Raw genomic sequence first — 20,249 nt, 5'->3', positions numbered from 1 at the left:
CTTCATCACCCTCAAGAGCAAGATGAATGACATCAGCTATCAAAGTAATAAAGACCTCCCCATGGGCTCTGCCAAGTTAATGAAGTAATAATGAAGCTTTCAAATTTTAAGGTGTGCAAAGGTTAAGAGGGACAAAGTTAGACAATAAGTAAAACAAGGAAGCAGAGACTGCACACTTCCTATATTTGGACAGACTTCATGATAATCATTTCAAGATAACGAACTTTTGTAAGTCTGCATTTCTGATTAACTGCGAAAGTTCCATCATTTTTCTTAAAACGTCAGTATGTTTCATGAATTAAATCTGTCATTCAGAGTAAGCGCATTGATCTCAACGAAGCCTGATTCCTACTGAATTTAATTAAATCTGATTAGGATGACCGTTGTGCTCCCCATAACCTTGATGTGCCTTTTGTTTGTGTCTGTGTTTTATGCACATTTTAACTAGCACGTTAACTCCTTTGAGTAGAAATTATGGGGACGAAGGTCAATATGCCTCAACATTTTATCTGGAGCTTGCTTGGGAATTTGGCTGCAGAGGGTTATGACCTGTGCTTCTGGTTGTTCACACAATTCTTTTGGGAAAATAAACAAGAGGAAACAGTTTTTGCGACTGAGAGGAAGAAAGAAAGGAATTGGACTCTATACGCACCCCTGTTTGTATTTCCCTCTAGCGGTCTGGTGGGGATGGATAATTTGCAATGGTTCCAGACAGCACCCCCAATTTGTCTGGATTTTAAGCAAGGTGAAGATCTCACTTGCACCAGGAGGCCTTGGGTATAAGGAAGTGGGCAGGCAAACATAAGCCTGGATGTCAGTTTCTGCATATCCCTGACGCTGGGCTTTTAATAACTCTGTGATCTGCAGACAGGCAAACCATTAGCATTAGGCAGAGAGTGACTTCCCCACCTGAAATTAGCAGATCAGGTCACTAGCGAACAGCTGGAGAAGAAGAACAGCCCTACTCCCCACCTGTTCTGTAGGACTTTCTCCTCCTTGATGCAAATAGGCTACTCAGCCAGTACCTGCCCTTTTTCTTTCAGGGGTCATTGAAACAGCTTCTCGAGATGTTTCCATCTTGTTCTTGGGAGCCCCAAAACATGACTGCAGGCTGTGTTCCATTTGAAAGCTATTTCTCCTTCTCAGGAGTCACAGGTGAGTTCTGAAAAGCCAACCAAAGGCAATAAACCAGAACACTCATACAGAACCAAGTGGAGGACTTATTATGCCTGGAATTACTCTCCTGTCTGAAGTTGCTAGTAGGGCAGAAAGTCCCTTCTTCCTCTGAAGCTGCATCTGGCTGTAGCACTAACCCCTTTTCCAGCTTTGTGTAGGATGCTGAGTCATAAACTAACCAAATGGATTGTCTTGTCAAGCTAAGCTACACAAAACAGCTCACCATGGTTTACACTAACCAAACTTAGCATCTTGACTGACCTAGCTATGTTATGGGACTTCAATCTCTCTGTCTGTTGCAAAACGGTCCATTGGCACCTGGTTTGCTTTTACACAAGCTGACAATGTTTTAATAGCTGGTGGTGGCAACGGTCACATGGTTTGTGAGCCTGGCTTGGACTTTGTTTGTTTGCTTCCCCTCTCAAAATGATGGGAGCTCTGCCCTCAGTTTCAGCAACTGGTCAGAGGTAGCTCTTGAGGCTTCTAAAGACTGGAGATATTTCTAGCTCTGGGTCTTCCTCAGGCTATTCACCACTAACCTTTTACTTTGCTTTATCCTGTCTTTCTGCTCCCTGGACATATAAGATGGCTTGATCCATGGGCAGTGTGTTCTTTGAACAATTCATTCAGTCTTGCTTCAAGAACCCATATGGATTGATTGAATATATGTATGTATGTATTTCTACTTGCAGAGGCCCTAATAATGCTTTATTGCATCATATACCTGCAGACATTATGGTTGAACCTCACAGACTTAGAAGGGACCCCTAAAAGCTATCTAATTCAAAAGCAGCATCTTTCTTGCAGATCTAGAATCTCCCAAATTACCAACTGAGAAGCCACAGGGAGATGCCACATATTTAGGAGAGACCTTGCAAGGAGCGCCATCTGGAGTTGATGCACTGAACATGTAAGTTATGTCACCAGCATCCACTTCACTGGTTCCCATCTGTGGAGGCTGAAATAATGGAGAAAATAATAGGGAGATGTCAGCTAGAGTCTTGTATGTATAATGTCCCAGGATGAGTCCCTCACATCTCCAGGAAAGATGGAGGAAACTTTGTAAAACATTGGAGAACTGCTTCATCACTCACTCACTGGGAGTTTTAACTGTAGCTTGATACGGTTAAATACAGTCCATGATAACCTGGTTTCCTATGCCCTACCCAGCCATGATTATTTTTAACCACAGCTGGTTAAGCCATATGTAATTCAACCCATGCGGAATGGTCTTGGTTATCCAAATCCTCTGTTATGGCCTAATGCAGTATATTTTACTTATTTAATTTATTATTAAATTTATATGAACCTTGTCAGCGGCTACCACATTGATCTAGATGGATCAGTGTTTTGATTCAGATCTGCTTCACGTGTCACACTAAGACATGGTTTGTGTAATGGTTAAATGGTATTTGTGGAATAAAGTACAGTTGTCTGGGTTTGCTTGACATCCTAAGTCATAAACCATGCTTTATAAACCACAGTTGGATAGATTCACAAAACATGCTAAGCCAAATGAAACCAATCGTACTGTAGCTTAATGCAAAATGAAGACCAACCCCTTGTGACTTATTCAACAGATAAGTCATGGGTTACTAAGGTATGCACCTGCTTGAAATACTAAACAACGTCAAGTAAGGGAAAAGGTTTCTAATCTGGTTTCCTGCTCTGTTCTCTGATGGTTGAGGAAAAACCACCTAGAATTTATCTACTGGGAGCAACTGATGTAAAAAGAAAAAGATAGAGTATATGAAATACTCTGGGACCCGAGAGGAGCAGTTTGAAATAAATGAAAGGCTGTATTTTGAAGGCTGCAGAATATGAAATCCCCACTAAACTAGGTCTTCTGTAATGGAGCTCTCCACAATTTCTATGGCATGATGAGCTTGCCTCTCAATGACAGTTGTGAACTTTATGCTGTGCTGTGTTGTTATGATCTATGGTTACAATAATAAAACTTACCTGTGAACAGCAATGGGAAAGGTGGTAGACTTCAACAAGAAAAGCTAGAAAGAGAATGACAGATCATTCTAGTTGACAACAGAAGTTTTCCCTTTTTGACCCAGGTTTACCCACCCCAGAGTCATTCAGAAACTCCAGATGAGGAGCATACCCAGGAAGATGCGTCGTACCCCAAAGAATACGCTGGTCTTGGAAGTGGTAAAGCACTTCATCTGAAGCATCTGTTACTTCTCCAATAGTTGGGGAACCAGCTACTTTCCTTCAGCTTTCATGTAGAGTTTGCCCGTTGGATGTAATCAGTTGTAAAAACTGACTTGATATGAGATACTTTGGGATCCAGGATTTGAGAGAGCCTGTTTTAAATAAAACATATCCAAAATGCTTTATTTTGAAGGCTACAGAATATATCTCCACAAACCTAGCTTTGTACTCATCCCGTGGGAAATACACAGAATTTCTGAACTCATTCCAAGTTTATAGCTCTTGTCCCCAGCCCCAGCTACATTTTCCAGGTCAATTTTCCCTTTGCTCTCTTAACTTGAAGATCGAGATGTTTTATGGCTAGCAAAAAATGGCCTAGCAGTGTTTAGAGCATCTGCAGTGGAATTTACTGTCACTAGTCAAAGAGGCTTTCCTGATTTTTGGATGTGTTGAACTCACAGATCTCCTAGGCTGAACACCTCTCTTGCATGAGACCCTTATGCAAAACATTGGTTCATGATTTGATCTCCAGCATTGTTTCATTTGTATTTTCTGCAGGAAGGCACACTGGCATTGTCCTCCTTGACAGTTGTCTCGGATAATGCTTCAACATTCATCACACCCTTCCAGGATAGGTACTATCAGGTTAGTATCTATGGAGATGGAGTTCCACTTTTATCAGGACATGAGGTCCCCGCTGGAGAGCATCTCTGAAAATGTGCATAGTTCCTATCTGACATTATTCAAAGACAGTGTAAATTTGTCTTTCTGTCTTTAGTAGTCAGTTATGTCGGGTGTAGTGGTGAAGGTGCTGGACTAGGAACCAGGAGACTGAGTTCTAGCCTAGTTCTAGTGTTTATACTACACACATGCACACACACACACATACGGTGTTTGCATGTTTGCATTCCTTCCTTTGATAGCTTAATTTTAAAAAATCAAATTTAAAAAAAAAATAAATCAGAAGTTAGTATGCTACAAAGCAAAACACGAGCCTCTAAGCCTCAGAGTTCTTTACAAAAAGCCACACGGGTATTTTTGGACAATAAGAATGACTCTGTTTTGTTTGGCGTGGGAAAGGGCAAATTTAATTTGGAGGTAGTAGATCATCCTATTTTCATAATCTCAGTTTAATAATTAGCAATTAGAAATCCTTCTAAATTATTATGAGTCTATCTGGGTTGTGTTGGAGAACTTAGAGTTAACCGTCCCCTCATTTCAGTTTCCTGACTCTTGTATCTTTGAGGTTTCGATAAAGCTGAGACCATACCTCCCTGAATTTCTAGAAGCCCTGGCCAAAATCTACGAGGTAAGTGCCCTGTTGCAACTAAACTTGATCTGTGCTGAATTGAATATGATGCACAGCACCTGTAGAAGATGGCTAAAGATTCAGGAAGTGACTGCAGGTCAGAGGCAATGCATGTGTCTTCCAAACAGAAGGTCTTGAGTTTAGGTCCCATGCTGAGCTAAATAGATGAAGAGGCTGAGTTCACAAGGTTTATTTAACCTTGGCTTATTGAATAAGCCACAGTTGGCCCAGAATTGCACAGTAGGCTGAGCTGTGAACCATTGTTTGCATTGCAAAACACGATTGCTGATTCATCCAACACGTTAAACCATAAACAAGCCAACTGCATTATGGCGTAGCATGAGATACAAACCCTTCCAAAGTTTGGTGTGGTGTAGGGTAATAATCTGTGCTCTTCCTTTCTCCAAGAGCAAAGACAGATGCTGTAAGTAAATCAGAGGTCTTTTGAGGCTGATGGACACATCTGGAATTTTGCAAAAGGCTTGGAGACATGTACTCGCCCATCATTTCATTTATAAAGCTCCCTGGATTCCAGAGGCCAGTTCTAGCCCTTCAGAAACTGCCAGCATTTCCAGGAAGTACAGCTAGTAGAAGCTGGAAGTTGGCAACATCTGCCATTCTACAGGATGCAGTTAATTCTCCTCCTGCCTTGAAGCAAACAAACAAAACCTAAAAATTAAATTAAACATCATGGGTTTCTACATAACATTTCATAGGCCCAGGATGCAGTGGCCTCAACAGGCATCAATTAGAGCCTGACGTAAAATGATCCTTAAGATTGTTTGGTAGCTTTGTGATAAAGGCAAAAAAGTGGTGGGAAATCCTCTCTAGATCACATCCTAAACCAGTATTTTTCAACCTTGGCAGCTTTGAGACCTGTGGACTTCAACTCCCAGAATTCCCCAGCCAGTGAGGCTGGCTAGGGAATTCTGGAAGTTGGTCCACAGGTCTTAAGTTGCCAAGGTTGAGAAACCTATCCTAAACTATTTCAACTCAAATTCTTCAGTTAACACTTGAAGCGGATGAAAAGAGGCTGGGGAAAAAGGCCTGGTGTGTTGGCTTCTCTAAAATTAATCATCAATAACAACATAATGTCAAAGGATTACTTTGGATGTTCCAAAACCTGCTGAAAAATCCTTCTTCCTATTTCTTTTTAGATCTTTGCGTTCACCACTGCCAAGCGAGATTATGCTGATAAAATTTTGAAGGTCCTTGGACCACGAAGAAAGCTGATCAGGTGAGGAAGCCTTGGAATGGCGGCATCTATAGTCACCACCGTGTTAATTTTTAACTCAACTTTTTGCTGGTGAAGATGACCGAATTTGGCAAAATTGAGTCGTTTGATTAGGAGGGAGACAACAAGTACATTTATTAGTGATTGGAAACCCTTTGTGGACTTTTTGCTGAAAACAGAAAAAAATGAATTGGTGATTTATGAATTTGATTGTTAAGAATATGGGAAGAAAAGAATTACGATGTAATCTTAGGGAGGATAGATGATAAATTCATTTGTAACTGCTGTAAAGAAGATTGGAAGCCGCTTCTTTATATATTTTTTTCTTTCCTTTCCTTTTTCTCTATTTCCTTTCATTTTTTACTTGTTTTATATCTTTCTTTTTCTTTTCTATAAATTTATACTGTATGTTTGTCTTTTATTACTGTAAAAAATCTTTTAATAAAAACTATTACAAAATTAAACTCAACTTCTCCTGAAAAACATAGGAGAATTAAATCAGCTGGGTCACACAGCACTTTAAGTTTAGCAAATCAGCCCACTTTCTAAGTTGCCACAGGTCTTCTGCTGATTGGATTGGGTTAGTCTCAGAGAAACCAGGTAAGATCTTTGCAACTTTTCTTGTTTTCTAGGTAGGGTTTTGAGGAAGTGGTAGCAGCAGAACAAATTATGGGGCAAGGCAAGATCTGGAAAGGTTGAATTTTTTGGATGCTCCCCAGGTTTATCTCCTTACTCCTTTCTTGTTTTCTTCCAAGGCACCAGCTGTATCAAGAGGACTGCCTCTGTAGTCATGGTTCCTATGTAAAGGACTTGTCAATATTGGAAAGAGATCTGGATAGGACTGTGGCAGTTGCAACTTACCTGCAAGCATTCCCCTACCAGGTGATGATCAGGTGTGGTTCCTCAACATGACAAGAGAGGATGTGGCTCCATAGCAAGCCATCCCATGGGTCTCTGTAGCTTGGGACGGAACATTTTGACTTGGAATATTTCCCTTCAGGGTCTCTGGTAGATGTTTTCTCTATCACCTAATCTCACATTTTTTTTAACGAGGAAGGTACATATGTGTGTCCTGCTTATATGTGAACATGGATTCCTTGGGCTCCTTTAAAGTGCCTTCAAGTCAGCGGTTGGCAACATTTCAAAAGTTGGGGCTAGCTGTTAATGGTTTAGAGTAGTGTTTTTCAATCTTGGCAACTTTAAAATGTGCGGACTTCAACTCCCAGAATTCTGCATTTCACTTTTTTTGTTTTTGTTTTGGATTTGGGGGTGTGAGGCCTTGATTCTTTTTCAAAGCTGAACTTTTAGAGCATGCTGGCTGGGGAATTCTGAGAGTTGAAGTCCACAAATCTTAAAGTTGCTAAGGTTGAGAAACACTGCTTTAAAGCTTTCATTGTAGGTTTTGCGTGCTGGTCTTTGACCATAATAAAGAGTTGATTGATTGTTGTAGTTTTGCATTTTTCCTTGTGCCAGTGAAAATCACACTCATTATCTAAGGGGGACATAAGAGAGGAAACTTTGGGGGAAATTGTACGTAGATCATGGACTGAAATCCACCCATTCTTGTTCTTTAACGGAATAAGTTGCCTGATTAAACAATTGAGTTGAGGATGGTGGAAACTGAGCTATCTGGACAAACATTATAATGTTTTAAAACTTCTGATTTATGCTGGGCCTCTGTCTCATACAGAATTAAAGGTAAATTTCTAAATGTTCTTGTCTCCTGTTCTCTGTCTAGATGTCCAATGTGGTAGTGATCCCTAAATGGGAAGGCGATTCCCAAGACAAAGAATTGCTTCACCTTATTCCAGCGCTCCAAACTATTAGCCAGGCAGTAAGTAAGTGACTTTGTATCAATCAGAATGAACGGAGAAGCCTCAGAGATGAATGGATCAGTGCTAGAGCAGTTGTTGGCTGGAGAATTCTGGGAGTTGAAGTCCACACATCTTAAAGTTGCCAAGGTTGAGAAACACTGTCTTAGATGGAAACTTCAAACAGGACAGCTGTGATTTTTTTTCTTGATGCATATTTAGGAATCAGACACATTATTTACATCTGTTTATGGGGGTTTTCTTTTTCTGGATTATAGTATCATAAATTTGGACACGGCCATGAGTCCAACCCTCTGCAAGGCCCAGGAATCTTAATAAAACCTCCCTGGCAGATGACTCTCCCCCCTTTGTTTAAACTGAACAAAAACTGCTATCGCTTTAGGCGGATGATTCCAATGGTGAACTGCTGGATATGGAAAGATGTGCATATTTTAAAAAAATATTCTAACCTTTAAAAGTGAAAGATGGACCAGAGTGAAAGGAAATACAATGGCTTTGCAGCCATCTTTATGGGCAGTAATATTTGGAACTGAAATTATACTTTATTTATGTTGTGTTTGCAGGTTGACATTCGCACTGAAATAGAGAGAAAACATCGCGGCCGGGGGAAGGTTGAGATATAATGCCTGCTTCCATTATGAGTAACTTCTTCAAATTTTATTTGAAACCCCCAAAGATCTTAAAGCACAATCTAGCTTGGATATCTTTGGCCAGCTATCCTGGGATATCTGTTTCAGTTCTGTTGCCTTGAAAAGGATAGAAATCCAGGGGTGATAAGGAATTGAATCTCTTGATGCATTTGTTACCATTTCAAGGAAACAAGGGATGCTCAAAAATGCTCTTTCTTTTGGTATCTAAGTGGGGAGAGAAACCAGTATTGTTCCATCCACTGTGTTTGCATGCATCTTTCTTCTCTTGGCCATATATGTTGAGGTGTGCTTGGAAGGAGTATTTTCCAAGTTCCTAGATTTATTCCTTAGCTTCTGCAAATGCCCAAAGCACGCATAAATATATGGTTCCTGACTCATCAGAAGGCTACCATATAGCATTAATGCCATTTTTAAGAAGCTTTCCAGAAGAGGCTCTGTGTACAAAAATGTTTCCTGTGTGTTTTATTTCTGGTGTTCTCTTTCAGGTGTAAGTGCAATTTCATAAACAAGTAATAAAATGAGATTTGTGTTCAGCTTATGAGTTTTTGCTACAGTAACCCTCCTACTCCCCAGGTTTTCAATTTGTGACTTATTCTTTCCTCTGCAAGAAAGTAATAAAGGTAGTTCTCGTTTAGCAACCATTCACAGTTACCATGGTGATGAAAAAATAACTTTGCGACTGATCCTCGCATTTACGACTTTCGCAGGTCTGTAAAGCAAAGGAAAGCTGAAGTCAGATCATAAGCACGGTTGCAGTTTCACTTAGCAACTGCTTTGCTTAACAACCAAGTTGCAGGTCCGAATGGTGGTCACTAAACAAGGATGACTTGTATTCTTCCATGGATTCTCTGATCCTTTGGAACAATGAAATTGGAGGCTGCATACAGTTATACAGGATTTCATCTGTGGGTATTGCTGTGCTAAACATGGGGTAACAACATTTATATATTTTGATTTTGACATATATATATATATATGTCAAGATATATCTATCTTGATTTGCAGGTATCAGGATGTTTACTGGGCAGAGTTGATAGCAACTGGGCAGCCTATGAGCCCGGTAGTTGAATAAACCGTACACATTTGCTGTGTCCATGACTTCTGGTTCACAAAGCATTTTAAGAGAACCGCTGGGATCCTTGATCCCACTGCATTGTAAACAACCACATCTGTTTTAACCCTTGTTTAATGGGTTATGTGAACCTGGCCACTGAGTGGTCAATTGACAGAGGGGTCCTGGCCTTGAGCCCAACCTAGATGCACCAGAGGATCCAGACAGAGTAACCAAATACAATGCATTCGCACTTTCAGTTCATGCCTTGGGTGCGGTGGGAATTTCAGGGAGTGTAGCTGATATAACCAAGGTTGTAAGAGAGCTGTTTCTAGCCTGGCCACCTTCATCCCAGGTTGGACTTCTGGCATCTCCTAATGAGGAGACTCAGGAGAGCAAGTGATGTGGAAGCCAGGGACTACCTGGGAAGCACAGAACACCAGCAGGGAAGATTTACCCCAGTAGAAGAGAAGATCTGTAGCTCAGGGTTGAACCATGGAGTCCTTGGTGCTCCCCAAGTTGGCGGTTGGCGGCTTGCAGACCGTTCGTTCCCCAACTAGGTAACGCCAGCATGCCACAAGGAATCCGCAAGATTGACCCCTCCAGATGTTGCAGAACTACAACTCTTCATCCCCCTGCTGAGCTCTGCAGTGCTTCGAAGCCACCTGAGCACCAAAGAGCCATGGCAGAGCCCAGATGGACCAACCGACCGCTCTAACAGGGTTGGAGAAGCCCAACAAGCCCACCCGGACTGGCCACTGCCGGGGGTTGCTGGGAACTGGAGTCCCTGAACCCCTGGCCGGGGATGGGGGCTCCAACTGGACTCCCGGCCACCCCCCCTCCAGACTACATTTCCCAGGGCGCTTGGCAGCGGGGCGGAGCCAGAGCCCAGCTGGCGGCACAGAGCAGGAAGTCGCCCGGCGGCTCCGGCGTGGGCGCCGCCGAAGATGCCTTTGCTGGTGGGGGCGCGGCGGCTCGATCCGTCCCGGCCCCTCCGGGACCTGGTGCGCGCCTTCCCGGAGCTGGAGGTGAGCGGGCGGCGGCGCCGCCGCGGCGCTTCTGCGCCCCGCCGCTGCGGCGCCCGCGGGGGGACGCTGCGGGGCTCGCTTGGGGGCTCGGGAGCAGCGGCCGGGGGGGGCTCCCTTGACGGGCCCCTCCCAAGCTTTGCTGGAAACGGGGGGGGCGCCTTCCCTTGCGCAAAACGGGGGTAGCCCCGGGGCGCGCGCGGCGCGGGATCCCCGTGCACCTGGAAAGGGATCTGGGGGCAGGTATTCCCTGCGGGTCCCTGCGCGCCCGCCCGCCCGCCGCAAGCGATGTTTGCCCAGCCTGCTAAGCCACGATGTGACTGACATTCGGGCGGCCCAGTGTGTTGCACGGTCCCCCAGCCCTTCTGGCCGCCAACCCTGATTTGTGGGGGGGCCCAAGCGTAGATCCAAGCAGTTGGACTCCGGCGGTCCGTGAACATCCCTTGGGGGAGGGCGAGGTAGGCATGTGGTCCTTTGGGTATGGTAGCATACTTGGAGAGAGCCAGTTGGGTGTGGTGGTGAAGGCCAACCGGGCGAGAAACCCGGAGACTGGGAGTTGTAGTCCTGCCTTAGGCACGAAGCTGTCTGGGTGACCTTGGGCCAGTCCCTCTCTCTCAGCCCTGGGAAGGAGGCAATGGCAAAACACTTCTGAAAAACCGTGCCAAGAAAACTGCAGGGACTGGTCCAGGCTGTTGCCAGGAGTCAAAAACAAAAACAAAAAAAAAACCTGACTCGAAGGTGCACGCACCCACAAATATGTGAGAGGATTAGGAATAGGTCTTATGCCAATAGAATTCTAGAATGAAGGGACTTTGGGATCATGTACAAGGCAGGAATTAACAACTCCAAGATCCCATCCACCTCGGCTTGAGCACCCAGTGGAGGATCCTCTTCCTCCTCATGCAGTTTCTTCCATTATTGAATAGCTTTAGGAACTTTTTCCTAATGTCATTTTCCTTGTCATTTAAACCGTTTGTTTCTTGTCCTGGAATGACTCTGAACAATTCCTCCCCATCTTCGACATGACAGCAGTCCAGACACCTGGAGACCACAACTACCATGTCTCCCTGCAGCCTTCTCTTCTCCAGGCTAAGCCTAATCAAGACCTTCAACTCTTCTTCCCAAATTTATCCCGGATAATTTACTAAACTTGTATGCCACCCTGACTCTCAACGACTCAGGGTGGCTCACAGCAATCAAACAAATTACAATAAAATCAATAAAACATAAAAAATAAAGACAAATACGCTCATTTCCTTGCAAAGCTTGACTGTTACGTGGATTTGAGTTTTGCAGCTCTGTCAACATATGTAGAAGATTCAGCTCTTACCAGCGTTGACTTAGGTTGACCTGCAAGGGGAACTGGCCAGCTTCTGAGACATCTTTATAAAGTTCCCTACCACCTCCTGGAGTCCGAACTCATTCCCTATTCACAATTGACTTTCCCTTAAATGTTTGTGGGAATAAACTGGTACCATTCAAGCAATTCCCAGTGTACCTGAAGCTTTGCTTGGTTTGGCAGCTCTTGGAAGAGTTTTTAGGTTTGTTTCTTGTTTTGAATGCCCAGATGAGATAACGTTTTGGTAGCTGTTTCACTGAAGCTATGTTGGGTAACCCAACATAGGTGCAAGAAGATCTTGACAAAAAATCTTGTTCCCCAATCAGGAGCAAGCCAAACAGTTCCGGAGCCAACCTGCTCAAGCTGTGGGACCAAAAGGACTTCTCTATGTCCAGCAAAGAGAATTTGCAGCCACCACGTCCAAAGATGGTAGGTGGGCCTCAAGTGAGCGTACACTCTCAGTTCAAGAGAAGAGAGCCAAGATCTTACATTCTGCTCTTCTGCTTTCTTGATAGGTTCTGTTTCCATTCTTGGTTCAGATGATGCAACAACATGCCATTTCGTGGTTCTGAGACATACAGGTACTGAAATAACTGGAAAATCCCTGGCTTGGTTTAGAACTGGAATGGGGGATTTGTGGATGTCCTTGAGGTAGACCGGGGGTCTCTCTTCTTGGCTCCGTATTTGGAGAACGGAACAGCACAGCAGAAAGCCAGCAACAGAAGTGAGATCTTGGCACAGCTGTCCCTAACCTCATTGTCTTCCAACTGAGTGACCTTCAGCTCCCAACATCCTTTGGCCTGTATGTCTCTGGCATGTGTTTTGATCTCTCTGCTCTAATTAGAGAAATGTTCTCTATAGCTACAGTTGTCTATGAGATGCAGATTCTCATTTTAATTTTTTCAGGGAGTGGAGCAATTTGTCTAACTCACTGTGATGGATCCGATACCGAAAAAGAAGTTCTGCTAATCACAAATGCGGTGAAAATGCTTTCTCCGAGCACCGAATGTGGAAGGTCAGTTTAAAAAAAATAATAAAAAATAGTTCCCTTAAAGAATCTGGTGAAAAGTTGGGGCAATTCATACTTCTCAGCTACTTCCTCATCAACTGAATAGATCAATAGCAATGTCCTTGATATGAATTCTGTATTGTGTTTGCTTATCCAGAACCAAAATAGGTCATAGTGAGGAATATGGTAGTAATGATAAACAGGTACTTTTGAACATTCAGCCTGTGAATTCAAGTTCAGTATAAAAGTGGTTGAAAATTGAATGAATGCTTCTGGATTTTATCTTTGTTAGGTTGGAACTGCACCTGGTTGGAGGTTTTTGTGATGATAGGCGCTTGTCTCAGCACCTTACTGGTCAACTCTTAAGTAAGCTTGTGTTTTTGTTCTCTGGATTCTTCATGAAGCTTTTGGGTTCTGATTGAAATGGAAGAAAGTTTGCCAGTTGTGTGAGCTGGTGGGAATTTTGTGGACTCCGGAGCATTGAAACAGATTCCTGCTTTAAGGAAAAGGCCTACATGATGTAGGTTGTTTTGAAAGGGAGCCGGTAACATTTATAGCTAAGAGGTCTATCAGTGATGACTGATGTTGATGGCTCTGCTTGGCCTACAGAATGCAAGATACCTTCAGTAGGAAGTGACAGCAAAGGAGTGCAGTGCTGGACTGTTCGTTTTGGGCCATAATTCTCCAGAGTTATTTTTTGCAATAGATTGGTTGAGTGCCCTTGATTAAGCTAGAAATGTAATGTCCTGGGCAGTCTTGATTCAGAAATGCGTCAATAGTAACAGACATAGGGTGCAGTTGTCCCAAGTGAGAAGCTTTGGGTTTTGGTGTCTCGATAAACCCAGTTTGGAAACAAGGTGGAGCTATTCAAGTACTTGAATAATGAAATTATCTTTCATCATTGTTTATCTATACTGCCTTCCTAGGTCTATGAGTTTCATGTTCTTCCGTTTTGTGTTCTTAGGAGCGTTTGACCGCCTGCTAGATAATGTTTATTTGATGACATTCTGTGTGACAGGTAATTATTTTTTATCTTTGCCCTTACTGTCTTTGGTGAACCAATTTATAACACAACCAGCTTCCTATTGTTCTGAATTTTGGCCATCTATGAGCAGGACTGGCCATTCTTAGCAGATGTTCAGGGTTTTACAGTCAACAGTGAGTCTAGTCACATCTGTCTGAAGAACAGAGATTTGCCATCCCCATAATCACATTTATTGCTCAGACTTCTAAAGTCACCCCAACATTTTTTACCCTGTAGACCTAAGTGTGGTCTTTTAATCCTGATCAAATAAACCAACTTGATATTCCTTCCTTTTACTTCTGAAGATCTTAATCTGTAATTCATTCAAATGTTATCATCGGATTTGATCTCAAAGTTATTTTTTTAACAAGGAATGTGCCACTAACCAAAGGGAGGATTCTATAAGACTATTCAATCTTCAACCTAATTCCCCCCGCCCCCAAATTTCTGGGTGTGGTCCCAGAATCCCTTCAGAAATGCTAGCAAGTTAGAATTCTTAATATGGCAGAAGGGAAAAAATGAATAAATGCATGGAGAGGAATCCTATTTATTGTATTTAATTGACTTAATATAAGGCTTGTGAAATTTATATATAGTCAAATTTAGACTTTAGTTGAGCCAGGAAAAAAAAAGACTAAATTTGAACATCTTTATCTTGGTCCTGTCCTCTCCTTTTGCAACGATATCCTTAGCCGAACCCAAAATGAAACACCCAGCCTGAAAAACATGGTGTGTCCCGATCTGAAATTACCCAGCTGTGCCATCATGTGATTTCCAATTTATCTCTTCTTTTGATGAAGCCAATTTCTATGTGTTCATTTTAGTCCTTTCTGTGAAATTACAGAACTGAATGACCGCCAGGAAAATGGCAGGCATTTGCCGTATATTTACGGAATTGGTAAGTTAACACTTCTCGCATCTGAGGTCAGCTTTAAAGATTGTAGTTTACAATTGTGAGGTTGGATACGCCATCTTAATGCTTTTTTTTTTTTTTTAATTTGGCTCATTAGTTACCGGTGAATGAAAATAAAAGATGCTTGTTTTATTTAACATGTCAAGAGAGCCGATTTCACAGATCTGGCTGTTGTTCTGTCCTTTGAAATAATGTTTAATGAGAATTTGCTTGCTTGTTGCCTGAACCCATTGCTTTGGATCTAACTTCTGAAGCTGCATGTACAGAGTTGAAAGAAATATGCAGAAACCATTATTTCGGTCAGTGTTTCTCAACCTCGGCAACTTTAAGGCGTGTGGACTTCAACTCCCAGAATTCCCCAGCCAGCCATGGGGAATTCTGGGAGTTGAAGTCCACACGTCTTAAAGTTGCCAAGACTGAGAAACACTGCTCTAGGGAAAAGGGGCTGAAACATTCTGTGAGGCCAGGACAATGAGGTAACATTCAGAAGTGACTCAGGAAGACGCCTCCCTAATTCACAGGACCATAAGAACAGGGAGGAGGTCCAGAACAATCAGAGTTGCAAGTTTCTGTTTTTGTAGCCAATCTTAATAAAAGTTTCTTAGCTTTCCTGTGGAGTTGATTTCCTGGTCTGGTCTGTCTAGTGGGGTCGACACCGCAAAATACAGATTTTCCCCATTTTCTGCGTGGGAGTCCTTCAGCAGGCTCTTATATTCTGATTCTGTGGCTCTTTCCCCTCCAGCTGCCAATGTTAAAACTGGTGAGATTTTCCATGCCACATTTCCAGACCGAGGACCTGATGAGGACATGCGGTCTGCCAGGATCTTAGCAGGAGCAAAGGTTAGCAAAGAATGTATAAACTGTGGGAGAGGGAACAACTCTTCAGACAAAATGGGGTGTGATGTTCCTTGATTCACCAGTGCTTTCAGCCTTATGCTCCAACCGTATATGCAGATGGGAAGAGCTGCACTGCTGTTCTTTAGAAACATTCTTTGGTTTCGTTTTGCTCTGTTTCTTGGCTGAAACGTTTGCCAGCATGACTTATAAGAAGAAAGCCCACCTTTGCCAAAGACTTTTAGTCTAAAAGACACATCATAGAACAAAATGTCATGGGGAGCGAGGAGGAAAAACACAAACTTAGTTGGACGCGGTAAAGTGGACACCTGTATGCTTCTCTGGGATGAACCACCAAGATTGCTAGCCTTATTTTATTTTTTTAAAAAGTCCTCTGTGTCTCCATGGCCACCAAGAATTGTTTCCTCCATGGCCAGCTTGGAAATGAATCTGGGAGCATCTCATTGTAATGGAGCATGGGAATGACCTTGAGAGAGAGGAGAAAGAGCCACAGCCAGGACAGTATTTGGATAAGCGGCAGTTGAGCCCACAGAAGGAATGGGGGCGTGGCAAACGTCTCAGAAGGGACCCTCCCTAGTTTCTTGGACTGTAAAGGCAAAAGGGGAGAGATGTACTTTCCTTGGCATTAGAGAACGTTGCTTTCTTGGCAAGGTTCTCTAACGCAACCACACAATAAAGATAGGGCTAGTACTTTTGGGTGTGCTTCTTGTCTGGATTACATTGGAAGGCTGACGCTCATTGACAAGGGTGCTTATTTCTTTGCAGAGATTTCACCACTGGCGACTAGGGGAGTTCAACACAAAGTTGTGTTCCCTTGTATGTAATTTGTTGGCAGACCCTACAGGTTTGATGTAGACTTCACTCCTGGCTGAGCCTCCATAGCTTGCTTTCCACATCAGAACTACTTTGCTTTAACTAGGAGAGTGTCTGTTCCCTGATAAGACCATCTTCCCCACCCAGGGCCTTGTTTTATTTAAATACCCCGTCAAGGCCTTGAGGGAGAGGGTCCTCCTCTGTTTGGTGCAGTGGTTAGGGTGCTGGACTAGAAAATGGGAGACTGTGAGTTTTAGTCCTTCTTTAGGCATGAAAGCCAGCTGGGTGACTTTGGGCCAGTCCTTCTCTCTCAGCCCAACCCTCTTCATAGGGTTGTTGATGGGAGAATAAGAGCAGGGAGCGTTGAGCTGTACAGAAAGAGGATATAAATCTAATAAAATAAAGTGAATTGGTGGAAACAGATGGACAGGATGCGGTAGTACAGTGGTGCAGGATTAACATGGCTTATGGTTCTGCTGAGGAGCCAAGGGTTTGTTCTGCACTTGGTTCAGTTTCACCTGCAATAACCTGCTGAAACTGTATTGTCTCTTGTAGATGATTAGCATTTATGACTCAAAGAAGGAACAGCTTTGCATTGGGCCTTACTACTGGATGCCTTTCCCCCATGTGGATTTCTGGTTGGAACAGAGCAACCAGAGCATCTTACAGGTAACCAATGTTTGTCAAGAACATAAGGGACCCCAGTTGGTGAAAGATAGCCTGAAAGATTGCTGAGTTCATATACTATGTTAGGCCATATTATGGTGTCTTTAGTTTTTGTTTAGCATTTTCTATGTCTCCAGCCATCATGGTTTGTAAACCATGGTTCACTGCAGTGTGTGCTCCCAGGAGGCTGTAACTTAACCAGCAAGCGATGGGGAAGCAAACCGTAACTTCATGTAATGTCTGAATGCCAGTTGAGCATTCAGTCAGGGTTTATTCAACCTTGGTTTATGGAACTGGCTGCAGAAGGTTGGGTTCCTATGACGTGCTAAACCATAAACCAAAGAAAGTCTTTGTGGCTTCTGTCACCGCTACATCTATTGACTTTGTGTGCAGGAGGAACATGTTTTGATAGGCTTATGAAAAAGGTACCCTGTGAATCTCACATGCCAGTGTCCTCAAATATCCCTTTTTGTATCTTTGCAGAATCTTTCCACGTCACCCCTGGCTGAGCCACCACATTTTGTTGCACACATCAGAGCTACTCTGCTTTACCTAAGAGAGCATCCATTCCCCGATAAGACTCTCTTCCCTACCCGAAAACCTCGCCTCTACAAAAAAAATGCCGAGGGCTTGTGGGAACGAGTCTCTTCTGACCAGATCTAACCAAGAGTAGAGAAACCAGGAACACTCTGGAAGTGGGATTGTGTCAAAAAAGGTGGCAGAGACCCTCCCCATGGCATGAACATTTACCTGGTGAGCCCCCACAAAAACATTAGGGAAAACCGGTATGTTGCATTTATAGGATGGCATTGCATCCCCCGAGTATCCTGTGTTTTCCAAAATAGCCGGTCAATTCAGTGCAAAACTGGGTAATGTTTACACATTTCATGGGGATAGATCCAAAGTTCTCAGGAACATAAAATGGGCCTTGGTCTTCCTGCGAAGGAGAAGATAGAACCTGATTTTTGGTATTCCCATTCTGCTCAGTCATTTTCTTGCTTTAATCATTTGTTCGGGACCAGCGTCTGGTTGAGCAAAGTAGCTCTTCTGCCTGCTTGATCAGAACAATGTCCTTCGTAAAGGGTCAGCCGGTGATGTGCAGAACCTTCCTGGGCATGTTCTCCTGTTGGAAGGAAGCATTCCGGGCACCGTTTTATAGTCAAGCGTGGTCCATTTCAAGGCCAGACCTATTCCAGTGAGGCTGGAATGACCCTTTCCAACAGGGGGACGGTTCTAATAGGGTTGGAACAGGACACTGAAACAAGACGCTTCAGAGTTAGAACCTTCTGACCTAGACGATTTTGCTCACCTCGAGAGCTATCCCTATAGTGTTGTGGGAGATTTAAAATGAAGCTTTGACCTTGCTTTATGCCACGTGAGTGGAAACTGCTCCAAGCTAATAATAGGTGTTTGTGCTGGGGCTCTGGGCAGTTGCTTCAGAATGTTGACCCTGACATCCTTCCTGGACTGAGGACCAATTGTATGCAAGTGAACCACAGATTTGTTGGGTGGAGATTGGCTACATACCTATCTGCTGATGGGATTTCAGATTGTAGTGCAGCTCAACAGGGGGGTGATTCTCCTCAATTCCTTTCTATTTTATACCATTGAACCTCCATGACCAGTTGTGATTCCTGCAAGAAAAACGAGTGGCTTCGGATATGACTTTCAGGGGACATGTTTGTAGGGGCAGGGTTCTGGTTTTGTTTTGTTTTTTAGCTATATTTTTCCCCGCTGTCCAGCTTCCTGTTCTGTCGAAGAGAAACTGGTAGAATCTGGTCTGATCCTCACCATTGAGATTCTTGAGAGTCTTTGCAGTACCCAAGGAGATGGGATTTTAATGAACCAGATCGACCAAATCCTTGAATGTAGCCAAAATAATAATAATATGATGATGAAAAGCAGTACTAGCTTAATTTTCTCCCTTTGCTTTACCCCCACACCTTTCTTTTTCACCCTAGGCCTCATTTCTAACAAGGATCCAACAATTTTGTCAAGTGTATTATTTTTGTTAATTAAACCCAAAAGCTTTTCAAACACTTTCGCAGGTAATGAAACTTAAAACTGTTTACAATTTAGCTGGTTTTCTTCTGGGGTCCATATGGGTGTCTGATATTTGGGTGCTTTTCCTTCTGTTGGTTGGTCTACAATTTCTGTGCGAGGCTGAAAATAGCACTCGTGGGTTTGAGTATGTCCCACTCCAGCCCCAAGAAAGCTAATCATGGCATGAACAAGATGTGTGTGAAAGAATGGTGCATCGTGGAATGAATTGTGGCACAGAAGTGCGCTCCGTTTTTTAGCCCCAGAGTACATCATATTGCTTTTATTCTTTTTAAATTTGGGGGCTTGGAACAATGTTTCTCAGCCTTGGTGACTTTAAGGTGGGTGGACTTCAACTCCCAGGATTCCCCAGCCAGCATGCTGGCTGGGGAATCCTGGGAGTTGGAGTCCACCCACCTTAAAGTCATCAAAGTTGAGAAACACTGGCTTAGTGGTATCACTTTATGGTCAAAGTCTTGATTTCCCCCATTTTAGTTTCAGTGAGTGGAGATGAACAGTCACAGGGCCCAGTGCAATTCGGGGATGTCTGCAAAATGCTGAAAGCTTCGTCACACCATTACAACGCACGACACACGCTCTACCCTTTTTGTATGTGTTGGTGATGTTGTGACCTAAGTACAAAAGGAGTGGTGATTTTCAATACAATGGCATGACTCTGCTTTTGTTCTCTCTCCTGCCCTGCGGACGCTTTTGGCGCAAACTTTTGTAGAAAGTCCCACATTGGATTGGAAAGGTTGCCCCTTAAAATCCCCAATTTTTCTGAGCTGCTTTTCCTGAGACTTCAGTGAAAACAAGCTGGTTCTCTTTTAAAGCATACAGAACTTTTTTTCAGGCATACTGCTGTATTTTCAGCTGGATTCATCCAGTGTGCTAAATTTTAACATCGTGTTGGGGTGCGGGGGGGTTGGCTAAGTGTAATTAGCAATCTGGTTCAGTGAATACCGTACAGGTCATGTAACGGCAGTGGACCACTTAAAAATCTAGGTTTGTTTCTGGCTTACTCTTTCAACTCTGATTTGGGTTGTGGTTTTCTGGCTGGGTTTTTGTGTCTGGCTCAGCTATCTGTAGGCACAAGGCAACTACAGCTTTGAAAACAAAGATGAAACAAACCATAAACAGTTGGAAAACC

At 43.3% G+C, this 20,249-nt stretch overlaps 2 protein-coding genes across 4 annotated transcripts; both read left to right on the top strand.

Annotated features, from left to right (window-relative positions):
* Positions 1 to 515: 515 nt before the first annotated feature.
* Positions 516 to 8,891, top strand: LOC112542500 (CTD small phosphatase-like protein 2-B). Of its 3 annotated transcripts, none has more exons than XR_015797438.1 (9): positions 516 to 1,155; positions 1,984 to 2,086; positions 3,243 to 3,336; positions 3,898 to 3,984; positions 4,586 to 4,648; positions 5,806 to 5,885; positions 6,638 to 6,775; positions 7,621 to 7,716; positions 8,278 to 8,891. XR_015797438.1 is itself a non-coding variant. In XM_025175558.2 (9 exons), exons 1-9 carry the CDS (start codon positions 1,068 to 1,070, stop codon positions 8,280 to 8,282), a joined length of 747 nt encoding a protein of 248 aa, XP_025031326.2. In that variant the 5' UTR covers positions 517 to 1,067; the 3' UTR covers positions 8,283 to 8,891. The 3 variants fall into 3 exon arrangements, 2 of the variants coding, with proteins under 2 accessions (XP_025031326.2, XP_025031319.2); XM_025175558.2 differs by having other exon boundaries at positions 517 to 1,155; positions 6,638 to 6,764; positions 7,621 to 7,720; XM_025175551.2 differs by having other exon boundaries at positions 520 to 1,155; positions 6,638 to 6,764.
* A 1,416-nt stretch (positions 8,892 to 10,307) lies between these two features.
* NTAN1 (N-terminal asparagine amidase) lies at positions 10,308 to 19,399 on the top strand. Its single transcript, XM_007421994.4, has 10 exons — positions 10,308 to 10,443; positions 12,106 to 12,208; positions 12,295 to 12,360; positions 12,686 to 12,794; positions 13,081 to 13,154; positions 13,753 to 13,806; positions 14,657 to 14,710; positions 15,468 to 15,565; positions 16,949 to 17,062; positions 17,543 to 19,399. Exons 1-10 carry the CDS (start codon positions 10,363 to 10,365, stop codon positions 17,720 to 17,722), a joined length of 933 nt encoding a protein of 310 aa, XP_007422056.2. The 5' UTR covers positions 10,308 to 10,362; the 3' UTR covers positions 17,723 to 19,399.
* The last annotated feature ends 850 nt before the right edge of the window (positions 19,400 to 20,249 follow it).

Source organism: Python bivittatus, unplaced genomic scaffold (genome assembly GCF_059951505.1).
Source record: "Python bivittatus isolate LINGU-HERP-01145 unplaced genomic scaffold, Pbiv_v1 ctg000560_np1212, whole genome shotgun sequence".
In the NCBI taxonomy this organism is placed as follows: Eukaryota; Metazoa; Chordata; class Lepidosauria; order Squamata; family Pythonidae; genus Python; species Python bivittatus.
This window is presented reverse-complemented; position numbering and strand designations above follow the sequence as displayed.